Source organism: Scyliorhinus torazame, chromosome 11, assembly GCF_047496885.1.
Source record: "Scyliorhinus torazame isolate Kashiwa2021f chromosome 11, sScyTor2.1, whole genome shotgun sequence".
Lineage (NCBI taxonomy): Eukaryota > Metazoa > Chordata > Chondrichthyes > Carcharhiniformes > Scyliorhinidae > Scyliorhinus > Scyliorhinus torazame.
In genome coordinates, this window is record NC_092717.1 from 23,968,697 (window position 1) to 23,980,358 (window position 11,662).

Here is an 11,662-nt window from a genome sequence, read left to right on the forward strand (position 1 = left end):
TGTGATGCAGGCTGTGAGCTCTGTGCTCTGAGCTGGCTGCTGCTACAATGACCATGAACTCTCCTGGCCCCTGTCTTTATAGTGCTTGTGCTCTCACTGGTGATTGGCTGCGGTGTTATGTATGCTGGTTGGTCCTACTGCATGTCCATCAGTGTGTGTATGTGATTGCACCATAATGTACTGAGGTATATTATGACACTGGTCTTTCAAGATGTTCCTTAAAACATACCTCTTTGAACCATCCTTTGATCAATTGACCTAATATCCCCCATTTTTTCAATTTAACGCTCTGTGAAGTGGCTTGGGATATGTTACAACACCATCCAGGGCATGTAACCCGCTTGATCGACACCCCATCCAACACCTGAAACATACAAACCCTCCACCACCGACGCACAGTGCGGCTGTGTGTACCATCTACAAGCAACTCACAAAGGCTCTTTCAACAACATCTTGAAAAGCCGTGGCCTCTGCCAGCACCTGCAAGTTCCCCTCCAAGCTGCACGCCACCCTAACTTTGAACCATATCGTCATTCCTTCACTGTCGCTGGGTCAAAGTCCTGGAACGCTCAGGGGCAGCACGGTGGTGCAGTGGTTAGCACTGCTGCCTCACGATGCCGAGGACCTGGGCTCGATCCTGGCCCTGGGTCACTGTCTGTGTGGAGTTTGCTCATTCTCCCCGTGTCTGCGTGGGTATCACCCCCACAACCCAAAATGATGTGCAGGGTAGGTGGTTTGGCCATGCCAAATTAGCTCTTAATTGGGAAAAAATAATTTGGTACTCTAAATTTATTTTTAAAAAGTCCTGGAACTCCCTCGCTAATAGCACGGTGGGTGTACCTACACGGCAGGGACTGCAGTGCCTCAAGAAGACAGCTCACCACCACCTTCTCAAGAGCAATTGGCGATGGGCAACAAACGCTGGCCTATTCAACGGTGCCCACATCTTGTTAAAGATTAAACAAAATAAAAATGAAAGACATGGGGCGGGATCCTCCGCTGCCCGATTGCGATATTGTAATCGGCGAACGGGTGGAAAATCTCCTTTGACGCCGAAATCGGGGGAGGATTCTGTTTTCGGATGCACTGCCCCTCCAAAATGCGGCATCGGTGAGTACGCTGCATGCCATTGGGACGGCCTCAGGATGTCCCCTGAAGGCCCTTCCTCGATGCTCTGCACCCGATGGGCCGATTTCCCAATGGCGTGGGACACATGTGCTCTGAGTTTTAGTCAACCTCGCGTGGCGGCTGCGGACTGTGTCCAGCGCCGCCACAGTCGGGGGGGGGGGGGGGGGCGTTCCGCTAGCCGGGAGGGCTCCGGTGGGAGCTGGGGGGACTGGCGGGTGGTGGCCCAGGAGCGTCGAGGGAGGAGACGGGGGGGGGGGCACTATCTGGCAGCTGGCGCCATGTGTGATGCGACTGCTGCAGGTCATTGCCGTGCGCATGCGCAGCTACGGACCCGGCCATTCTCCGGCCGTTTTTGGCGCGGGAGCCCAGAGTTCTACCCAGCGCCGCTGCTAGCCCCTCACCTGACCCAGAATCGGTGAGGGTTCGCCGCCGATTTTGGCCTCGTGAAACGCCACTGCTCCCACGCCCGCATCAGCACTTAGCCGCAAAGTCGGAGAATCCTGCCCTTGATATCAATATAAGTCAGGCATTGTCAAACTCGGAGGCGTGATCCATGGGTGGGTGGCAGGCGGGTGTCGGGAGGGTCGCGGAGCCGCCCGTCGCGGCGCTCCCGATCTCGCAAATCTGCGCGCAACAGCCGCAGCAGCCGGCTGTTAATAACATTGGCTGCAAGCAGCCTTCAAAATGCCCGCAAACATGTAAACAAATGCGGTTGCACTGCGCATGCGTGCCAGATCATCGGCGCGCATGTGCAAAACTATGCGCCTGAGCGCCGATGATCGGGCACGCATGTGCAGTGCGGCCGCTTTTAAAAAAAACTGTTGCAGCTTTTTGTTTTACAAGTTCAGGGTTTTTAAATTTGTTTTATTCATTTATTTTATTCATTTAATTTTTATTTTTTTCATTAAAAAAAAATGTTATTTTACAAGTGGGGGGGGGGGGGGTTTATTTGATAACATTTTACAGGAAAAAAATGCAGAACTTTGGACAAATGGAGAATCCATACTTTCCGACACTGGAAAGCTTCACCTTCATCCAACAGGTTCCATTGGAGGAGCGTGTACGAGGGCCAAAGGGACCCAAAGCCATTTCTTCCATTTTCGTCAGCAGCAAACAAGGTAAGAGAAAATGGTGGGTCACGCAGGTCGGCCAGGGTGGGTCGCGAAGGTCGGCCGGGTTGGGTCGCGAAGGTCGGCCGGGTTGGGTCCCGAAGGTCGGCCGGGTTGGGTCGCGAAGGTTGGCCGGTTGGTAAAAATGGATCCCCGGAAAAAAGTTTGAAGAACACTGATATAAGTTGTTGAGCGTTTCCAGCATTTTCTGCTTTTACTTCAGAAAAGGGTGTTTTCTGTTAAAACGTCCCTTTGATCATGCAAATTAGCTTAGACTGTATTATGGGCTTGGGGAAGGGGTGGGATATATAAATTGAAATGCTGTAAGATAAACAATCGCAATGGACAACATTCAATAAAGCAATCTGGCAACCAAAATCAAAACGGGAAATGCTGGAATTACACTGAGTTAGAGCTCAGTAGCATCTGTAAATAGAAAAACAAGGTCATTGTTTTGGGTTCAGACCCACCTTTACAACAACATGCAGATGCTAACTGCTCATTTCCCTTTGCAGATTATGATGGCTCTGCTGTGCATTTTCAACTTTTGCTTTGTAACCACAAACACATGCACCTTTAGGGGTAAAAATTCAAGCGGTGAGGAGAATGAGGAGGGACTCGTGGAAGGGGAAAGGTAAAATATAATCACACACTTCATTTCTGATAGTGCGAGATGTCCTATATATGACCTGTTTCCAGAAATAATATAATTTTGGTCCATTTCTCTTGACAACTAATTGTTATTTTATGTTATGCAAATATAAATAAGTTCCATTTTTAAACCTCCTCTGTGGCACTTGAATGGTACTTGATAGTAATGCATACAGCTCCATTTTTCTCCTATTTCTGCAAAGGTGTAAGAATATGTTAATGATGGGAATACACAGTGTTATGATCAGCATCTGACAGAAATCACAGTGTTATCTTTTGGTTGGGAATCTTGCATTTCCACTGTGTTTATCGTCTCTTTTACCATGCAGCATTGAGGAGCATGCTAACCAACACAATCTCCTGTATTTATTTGTAATCAGCAGTCTTCCCATTAACTGGCTGCTCTGCATGGGGCACAGGATTCCTGATATGCGGAGACTCGAGGGGTTGCTGATCCCATGTTCCCAGATAAAAAGAATCACAGAACTATAACGGGGCAGGATTAGACTACTTGGCCCATCTTGTCTGCACGAGCTCTCTGAAAGAGCAACTCGCCCAATGCCATTCCTCCACCTTCCTCCTATAATCCTGCCCATTCCCCCGTTTCAGGAGACAGACTAATTCCCCTTTGAATGCTTCAATCCACCACTCTCAGGCAATGCATTCTTCCCTCACCTGGCACTGCGGAAAAAAATGTTCTTTAAATCTGTGCCTTCACTTCCTCAATCCTTTTACGAGTGCAAACGTTCTCACCCGAGCTACACTGGTCCAGACCCCTTATGATTTTGAACACCTCTATCAAATCTTCTTACAACCTTCTTTTCTCCATGGAAACGAGTCCCATCTTCTCCAATCTATCTTCATAACTGAAGTTCCTCATCCCTGGAATCATTCTCTTGAATCTTTTCTGCACCCTCTCCAATGGGTTCACATCCTTCCTGAAGTGCAACTCCGAACACTGGGTGCAATATTCCGGCTGAGTCCAAACTAGTGACTTATACAAATTCAGCATTACCCCCTTGCTCTTGTACACAATGTCCTTATTAATTAAGCTTTAATGTATTCTTTATTAACTGTTCTCACAACCGGTCATGCCACCTTCAATGAGTTATGCACATGTAGAACCCAAATCTCTCTGCTCCTGCACCCCCTTTAGAATTGTATCCTTTATTTTATATTGTCTCTCCATGTCCTTCCCACCAAAATGAATCACTTCACATTTCTCTGCATTGAACTTCATCTGCCACCTATCCGCCCATTCCACCACCTTGTCCATATCCCTTTGAAGTTCAACACTATGCCCTTCACAATTCACCATGTTTCAAAGTTTTGTATCATTAACAAACTTTAAAACTGCGCCATGTACAACAAGGCCAGGATGCCACGGTGGCGAGGTGGTTGGTATTGCTGCCTCATGGCACTGAGGACCCGGGTTCTTGGCCCCGGGTCACTGTCCGTGTGGAGTTTGCACTTTCTCCCCTTGTCTGCGTGGGTCTCATCCCCACAACCCAAAGATGTGCAGGGTAGGTGGAGTGGCCACGCTAAATTGCCCCTTAATTGAAAAAAAAAGAATTGGGCACTTTAAATTTAAAAAAAAATACAACAAGGCCTAGGTCATTGATATATATCAGGAAAAGCAAGAGTCCCAACTCTGATCCCTGGGGAACGTCGCTGCATTAGTTGGGCAATAAACAGGAACACTGCCAATTTTGATGACAAATACCAATTTGTGGAATAGGATGGGGAAAGAAGGATACGGCACAAGGAAGTGCTGAGGGATTTGGCAAAGGTTGGTATTATGACCGGTACAGGCTTGGAGGGCCTGTTCGTGTGCTGTATTGTTCTTTGTATACTGGTCTAACAGGGTGCAGTGGTTCGCACTGCTGCCTCACGGCGCTGAGAATCCGGGTTCAATCCTGGCCCGGGTCACTGTCCATGTGGCGTTTGCACATTCTCCCCGTGCCTGCGTGGGTCTCACCCCCTCAACCCAAAGCTGTGCAGTGCAGGTGGACTGGCCATGTTAATTGCCCCTTAATTGGGGAATAAAATGAATTGGGTACTCTAAATTTATTTTAAAAGTAACATACCGGTTTGTAACACCAATCGCTGACCCTCTGTACAGCCCCACTGCTCCAACCCCCTCCCCCACCACAGTATAAATCTCATCCTATTTCCAGTTCTCTCCAGCTTTGACTCAAAACGTTTTAGCTCCCTTCTCTCTCCACAGATGCTGCCAGAACTGCTGAGATTGTCCAGCATTGTGCGTTCTTGGCTCTGTAAAACCTGACAGTTAAAGTCAGAATGCAGACCTTTGGCTGGACGAATAACAAGAAAAATGCGGGAACAAACACAGCACAGGCGCTAAAAGTCAACCGATAAACATTTGTTAAGCGATTAGTCATTGCAATGCGGATTCCAAGTATTTTGGCTCTGTCAATGTTTGGTAAAGGATGGTAGTGAGGAGGGCTGTCTATGGTTGGCGCGCACCCATTAATGAAGCCATTGACAAATGGTGATTGCCTTGTCCTGCAAATCAAAAGACAGGCAGTGATCACCGTCCAAGAGATGTATTGATATGGAACTGGGCGCTGTTCTCACAATTCAACGTTTATATTCTGACAAGGCTATGAATAAATGAATAGCCCCATTGTGAGCAAAGTCAGGCTCTCCCTTTGAGCAGCAGAGGGCGCGTTTAAACCATTTTAGTCCAGCCTTTTCTTTAAAAGAAATCCTCTTGACACCCTCTTGGACTCGCATCCAAAACGTTCCTAATTGTTCCACCCAGCTCACAAACTGCACGCCGCCAGAGTAAACGCCGCAGTGAACACACCAATTCACTACATGTGGGCTACACACCAGTAATGCAGCAACTCACCCACCCCAGTACCTGTCAACACTTCCACCACTGTCTGCACCTAAAGCTGCTTTCAAAAAGCTCTACAATGACCGGGGTGTGTCTACCCAATTCGCTCAGTGCCCCTGTACCACATTCGGAAAGATGCAACCCCTTGATAACGCCCTGAGATTATGCAGAATACTTGTTAAGAACGAGCTTTTTAAAAGAACACGCAAAGAATAAAAACTCCTGAAGCTATATCTGAAAATTAAGCCAATAATTTTAATTAATATTATCATAAAGTGGTTAAATTATTCACCGGGAGCAGGAAAGATGTATCACTGCATCGTTGGCCCGAGAAAATAAAATGAGGATTTTAGAAATGTGCAGAGTATTTATTCCAATCGCGTGTTTCTACTTTAAAAAAAACCCATTCATTTATTCTCAGTTTCCTTTATTTAAAGGTTGGTGTGCGGGTTGCCTCTTGTCTACCTAATGTCATAAATAAATGGGTTCAAATATTGACGTGTTTGGGTTCGTTGAGACGGCAAAATCGCGGGAAGTTTAATTGATACTTTTACAACTCTTTTGTAACCGAGGCACCACGGAATAGATGGGGGTTTTCTGTTGAAAATCCTGGTGTTTTTTTGTTGTTCTTCAAACTGACAGCTTTTCACACATTTCTGTTCCATTGACGCGGCTCTCAGTGTTTATACAACTTTTACCATTCCCTCCCCCTTCCAAAGGGGGGGGGGGGGGCACACACATTGGAGAGGATAATGGTCTATTTGGAGTCCATTTAGGTGGATTAATTTGTACTCCTTGCATTGTTTTTAACTCATATTTACTAAATGTCTCACCCGGTACTGGAATATATGGGTGTGTGTATTCTGTGTTCTAACACAACAATACTGACAACAGCCCTGGGTTAGAATAAACACTGGCTGGGATGTTTGGATACCTTTCAAAGACTTACAATTAAAAGAAAACAAAGAATAAGACCAAGGGCAATAGATAGTAAAGGCATGAACGGATTATTGTGCAGCCCTTTGAATAATTTTCTTACATCGAGTGAATCATTTACCTTTGAGAGAGAAAAAAATAGACCAATTACGCACGTCAAGTTTGGGAAAAGTGGGACAAAACAAAGGACACATTCAATATTGATCGAATTTAAAACTTCTCTTTGCTAGTTTGGTACCGAATAAGATGCTCACATTGTTTCACCACAGCAGCGCCCTCCTCTCTGGCTTCAGAGCGCTGCAATCTTTCAGAGAAAAGAGTTAATGCTCTATATTTATATCCTGAAAAGTAATCCTGCTCAGCTCCCCTCCCACTCCCTGAATTAAGAAGTGACCCTAAGGGGGGGGGGGGGGGGGGGCGGGGGGTCAGTAAGAGCTGGGGAGGGCTGGTGGTGGTGAGCGAGGGAGGGAGAAGGGGGGGGGGGCACAGGGGAGAAGGGAGTTGTTTTGTTACATGTTGTGAAATGTACTGTTGGAAAAGAAATTGCTACGAGAAGCTGGAGGGGGCGGGTGATTTCTTTTGGCGCGAAAGGAGATGTGTGGCGGGGGCGTAGGGGGGGGGGGGGGGGTAGGAGAAGGGGGTGGGGTAGTGGGGCGGGACTGCATCAAATCATTAAATCGGGTTACAGTCACTATCCTGGCTAGGTTAACGCACTTCAGCAGGGCAGTGCGGGCTGAAGCCTCTCTGATATTACAGACAGAGCAAGGCGACCCCAGTGCCTAGAACTCACTGCCAGCCCATCCAACTGTTTGTGTGTCTTGTCTCCTGCAAGATTGCAACACCCAGGAGCCTCAACGCAGGGAGAAAAGGCTCGCTTTGCTTGCTGCGATTTGGAATTTTATTTTGGGAAAAAGGGAGGGTGGATTTCATTGCTGCTTGCGGCTTCCTGAGCTTGGTTGCAGTCAGGGGCTCTTGCGAGTTTGCTGGAGTCTTGTGCACCCCCCCCCCCGCCCGCTGCTACATTTCTTCGGTAAGTGTTCTCGCTCTTTTTATTATTATCAGTAACATATATAGGGAAGGGGGAGAGAGAGAGAGAGAGAGAGAGCCGAACAAAGCGCCCAGCCCCTTTCAGCAACCTACGTTTTTAATGCTTGCTGGGAGCCGGCCGGCTTTTGCCGGCTGGTTTTCAAAGTTAATGCAAATGTGTGTGTTACATTTTCCTCTATAATCATTGCTGAGAGCTAGCTTAGATTCTGCAGACAAAGGCTGCTCGAAGGGGAATGATTTTCAGAAATATATATATATATATGTATAAAATACTTTACCACGTATAGTGGTGGTGGGGGGAGTGTTCCTCCCACCCTTCGGTTGCAAATGGTTAGACAGAAGTTATTCAGACTTTGCAATGAGCGAATGGAGTTTTTTTTAAAGAGCTGCGTCAAGGCTGGATATTTAAAGATCTTTGGGGGGCTGCCGAATATAAAGGGGGCTTGTGTGTGTGTTGGCGAATTAAAAACCAATGCATAATTTTGCATTTGTTGCATTTATTAATTTTATTAAAGCGTTGCGGGGTGCAAAAAAAATTTTGATTAAAAAAAGCACATTTGACTGATTTGCACCATTGTGACACAGACTCCTGGTTCAAGATGCCCCTGACTGCCTCTGCCACTTTCTTGGGCAAAAGCTACAACTACGATTATGACTACGACTCGTTCCAGCCCGTCTTCTACGACGAGGAGGAGAATTTCTACCAGCAGCAGCTGCCGGCCCCCAGCGAGGACATCTGGAAGAAGTTCGAGCTGCTGCCCACCCCTCCGCGCTCGCCCAGCCGGAGACCCAGCTTCAGCCTGCCGCCCAGCCTCTACCCTTCCAACGCCGACCAGCTGGAGATGGTCACCGAGTTCCTGGGCGACGACCTGGTCAACCAGAGCTTCATCTGCGACTCGGACAGCGAGTCGGTGCTCAAGTCCATCATCATCCAGGACTGCATGTGGAGCGGCTTCTCGGCGGCCGCCAAGCTGGAGAAGGTGGTGAGCGAGCGGCTGGCCTCGCTGCAGGCGGCCAGGAAGGAGCCGGCCGCCCTCTGCTCTTCCTCCAGCCCCCATCCTCCCCCACCTTCCTCCTCCTGCAATACCTCCCCCACCTCCTCACCCACCTCCGCACCCTCCTCCTCCCCCCCGACGCTCCGCATCGTCGGGCTCAGCGCCTCCTCCTCGGGCGGCACCTACCTCCACGACCTCAGCACCTCGGCCGCCGACTGCATCGACCCCTCGGTGGTCTTCCCGTACCCCTTCACCGAGCACAAAGCACCAGGAGCCGGCAGCCCCCCCGCCACAGACACGCCGAGCGACTCCGGTAAGCACTTCAATCCCCACAAAGGTTTGCAAATGCAGTAATTAAAATGCATTTTGATGTTTTTTTTTTGGGGGGGGTTGCATTTTACTTGAAATTTCAGGATTGCTTTTATAATTGCAGAAAATAAAATGCATTTTAATGTTTAGGGGGGGGGGGGGTTGCATTTGGCTTGAAATTTCATGCCCGCTTTTGTAAATGCCGAAATTAAAATGCATTTTTTAATGTCTGGCACACTGGGGGAAACCTGGCTCTTGGAATTCCAGGAAAACTTTTGTGTCATTGCAAAAATCTAAATGCATTTTGATCTTTCACACTTTTGTGTGTGCGTGAGGGTGGGGGTCGTTTTGTTTGAATTCCCGGGTTACATTTTGGTGAATGCATAAATCATTGGAATGTTGAGGGTTAATAATACGCGGCAGAAAGTGACATTTTGAAACAAAGGTCTTGCACTGCCGTTTGCAATCCTTGTGTTTAAATGCGAAGTTCCTGCTCTTATTTGGTTACTCTGCACTTTGGGGATTTTATTTGGAGTTGCTCGCGAAGGATTTCTATTGCATTTTTTCTTTCGCTGTGCGCTGGATTTAACATTTTAAAGACATTGCGTGGGAGAGTTTGCGCAGATTTTATTTCCCTGCAGTGTGTGTGTGTGTCCATTGGATTCTCAGTCGGGTCGTGTCGGGACAAACTGGGTGAAAGTGTAATCAGGGGGTTGGACATTCAGGGCTTGTGACAAGTTCCAAATGAGAGCGTCAGCCTTTTATGAAAGAGGCTTTTCACAACCACCAACCAGAAGGGTGTGCTTTAATCAACTCCTTGGGGCAGTGTTGAGCAGAGACCGCCTTGGAAGGAAGGAGGGGACGGAAGGGACGTCCATGCGCAATATCCCTCACTGAATAGACATTGGTTCAATTGAGTGCAGTGCTGCAATGCAAATATCAGCTGACTGGGGCCCTATTGCAGAGAACACTTCTTTCTGCCCAGATCCACGAGTTTATCACTCACTTCTCTTTTTGTTGCTTCCACAGAAGACGAACAGGAGGACGATGAGGAAGATGATGAGTATGAGGAGGAGGAGGACGACGACGACGAAGACGACGAGGAGGAAATTGACGTGGTGACTGTGGAGAAGAGGCAGCCCTCGACTGGGAGAGCCGAGTTGAACACAAACACAGCTGGCATTGCCAGGCCCCAGCACAGTCCTCTGGTGCTCAAGCGGTGCCACGTTCCTATTTACCAGCACAATTACGCTGCCCCCTCGCCCTCGCCGCCACCGCCGCCCGCCAAACGCCTCCGGGTGGAGAGCAGCAGGATCCTCAAGCAGATCAGCACCAAGAGCAAGTGCCCGAGCCCCAGGTCGTCAGACTCGGAGGAGAACGACAAGAGGAGGACGCACAATGTCCTGGAGCGCCAGCGGAGGAACGAGCTGAAACTGAGCTTTTTTGCTTTAAGGGATCAGATCCCAGAGGTGGCAATGAATGACAAAGCTGCCAAGGTGGTTATACTCAAAAAGGCAACGGAACACATATTGACAGTCCAGTCAAACGAACAGAGACTGATAACAGAGAAAGAAAAATTAAGGAGGAAGCAAGAACAGCTGAAACACAGGCTTGAACAGCTGAGGAACTCTAGCAGACAGAAATATTAAAACATTTCCATTTTTTTTTGTTGGTTTTATAGACTGCCCGGGGGCATTTCTGCTGTCTGACTCTTTAACAAGACATTTTCAGTACATATGAACACAAATATGCTGAACCCTTCCTCTTGCATGCTAATGCAATGTTTGCATTCTAGACTGAAACTACACAACCATGGCCAGCCTCTTGTGGTGACACTTTTGAGTTTTGGCCAGAAATATGTGATACTGCCTCATAAGCAACGACTCTTAGAAAATGGGACATCCACAATTTTTCTCTGGCAGGGTGGATTCGCCATGTATTAGTTTCGCCAAATGTTTAACTTTTAATTTACAGATATATTTGTATTTAAACATTTATTTTTCTTAAAAAAAAGCAAAATCTTGTGGTTGACCATTAACCGGTCTAAATCGTTTGAAATTAAAACCCTTTTTTGTTTTATCAATTGCATTTTTGTAAAGAAATTTGTACAGTTAATAAATTACAGTAGAAAATGTATTTACTGTTTTTATGTAATATCCACACTTGCTAACCAGTTACAAGCTGGAACTTTGGTTTGTTTGCACCATTTCTCAGTTAGCATGTGAATTGTGCCATAAAAAAATTCTTTCATCTACTCCTCGGCTGAAATTCTTTCTTATTATGGGCCAGTTTTGTTCAGTGTACTGGGACTGATAATGTCATTGGAGTAAGTGTGTGAGTTGAAGAGGTACAAAGATGACAGGCCCACAGTCTTTCACCCCCAGAATCTACTTGGGAGAATTGTCAGAGAAGGGTCCAAAAATTGAAAATATAGACCTGTTCACAGCCTCTTTTCGCTTGGAAATGATTCCAAGGCAGATATTCATCCCCATCAGTTGTACCATTGTGAGAGACAAAGCAATTACCGTAACCTGGTCATATTTTCCTTGATGGTTCGCTTTGCCCCTGTTGAAATGTTTCTGAAGTTAATTTGTTTGTCATTCTTCAAATCTACACATGAGTGT

At 47.2% G+C, this 11,662-nt stretch overlaps 1 protein-coding gene across 1 annotated transcript; it reads left to right on the forward strand.

Moving 5' to 3' along the window:
* Positions 1 to 2,828: 2,828 nt before the first annotated feature.
* On the forward strand, positions 2,829 to 11,292 carry LOC140385176 (myc proto-oncogene protein-like). Its single transcript, XM_072467039.1, has 3 exons — positions 2,829 to 2,871; positions 8,320 to 9,042; positions 10,068 to 11,292. Exons 1-3 carry the CDS (start codon positions 2,844 to 2,846, stop codon positions 10,685 to 10,687), a joined length of 1,371 nt encoding a protein of 456 aa, XP_072323140.1. The 5' UTR covers positions 2,829 to 2,843; the 3' UTR covers positions 10,688 to 11,292.
* Positions 11,293 to 11,662: the final 370 nt, after the last annotated feature.

What these genes read in the sequence shown, in the direction of transcription:
- LOC140385176 (XM_072467039.1), top strand. Translation starts at nt 2,844, where the DNA reads ATGAGGAGGGACTCGTGGAAGGGGAAAG. An exon ending in GGACTCGTGGAAGGGGAAAG is followed by an intron (nt 2,872 to 8,319) that starts GTAAAATATAAT and finishes ATTGTGACACAG; the next exon opens with ACTCCTGGTTCAAGATGCCC. An exon ending in AGACACGCCGAGCGACTCCG is followed by an intron (nt 9,043 to 10,067) that starts GTAAGCACTTCA and finishes TTGCTTCCACAG; the next exon opens with AAGACGAACAGGAGGACGAT.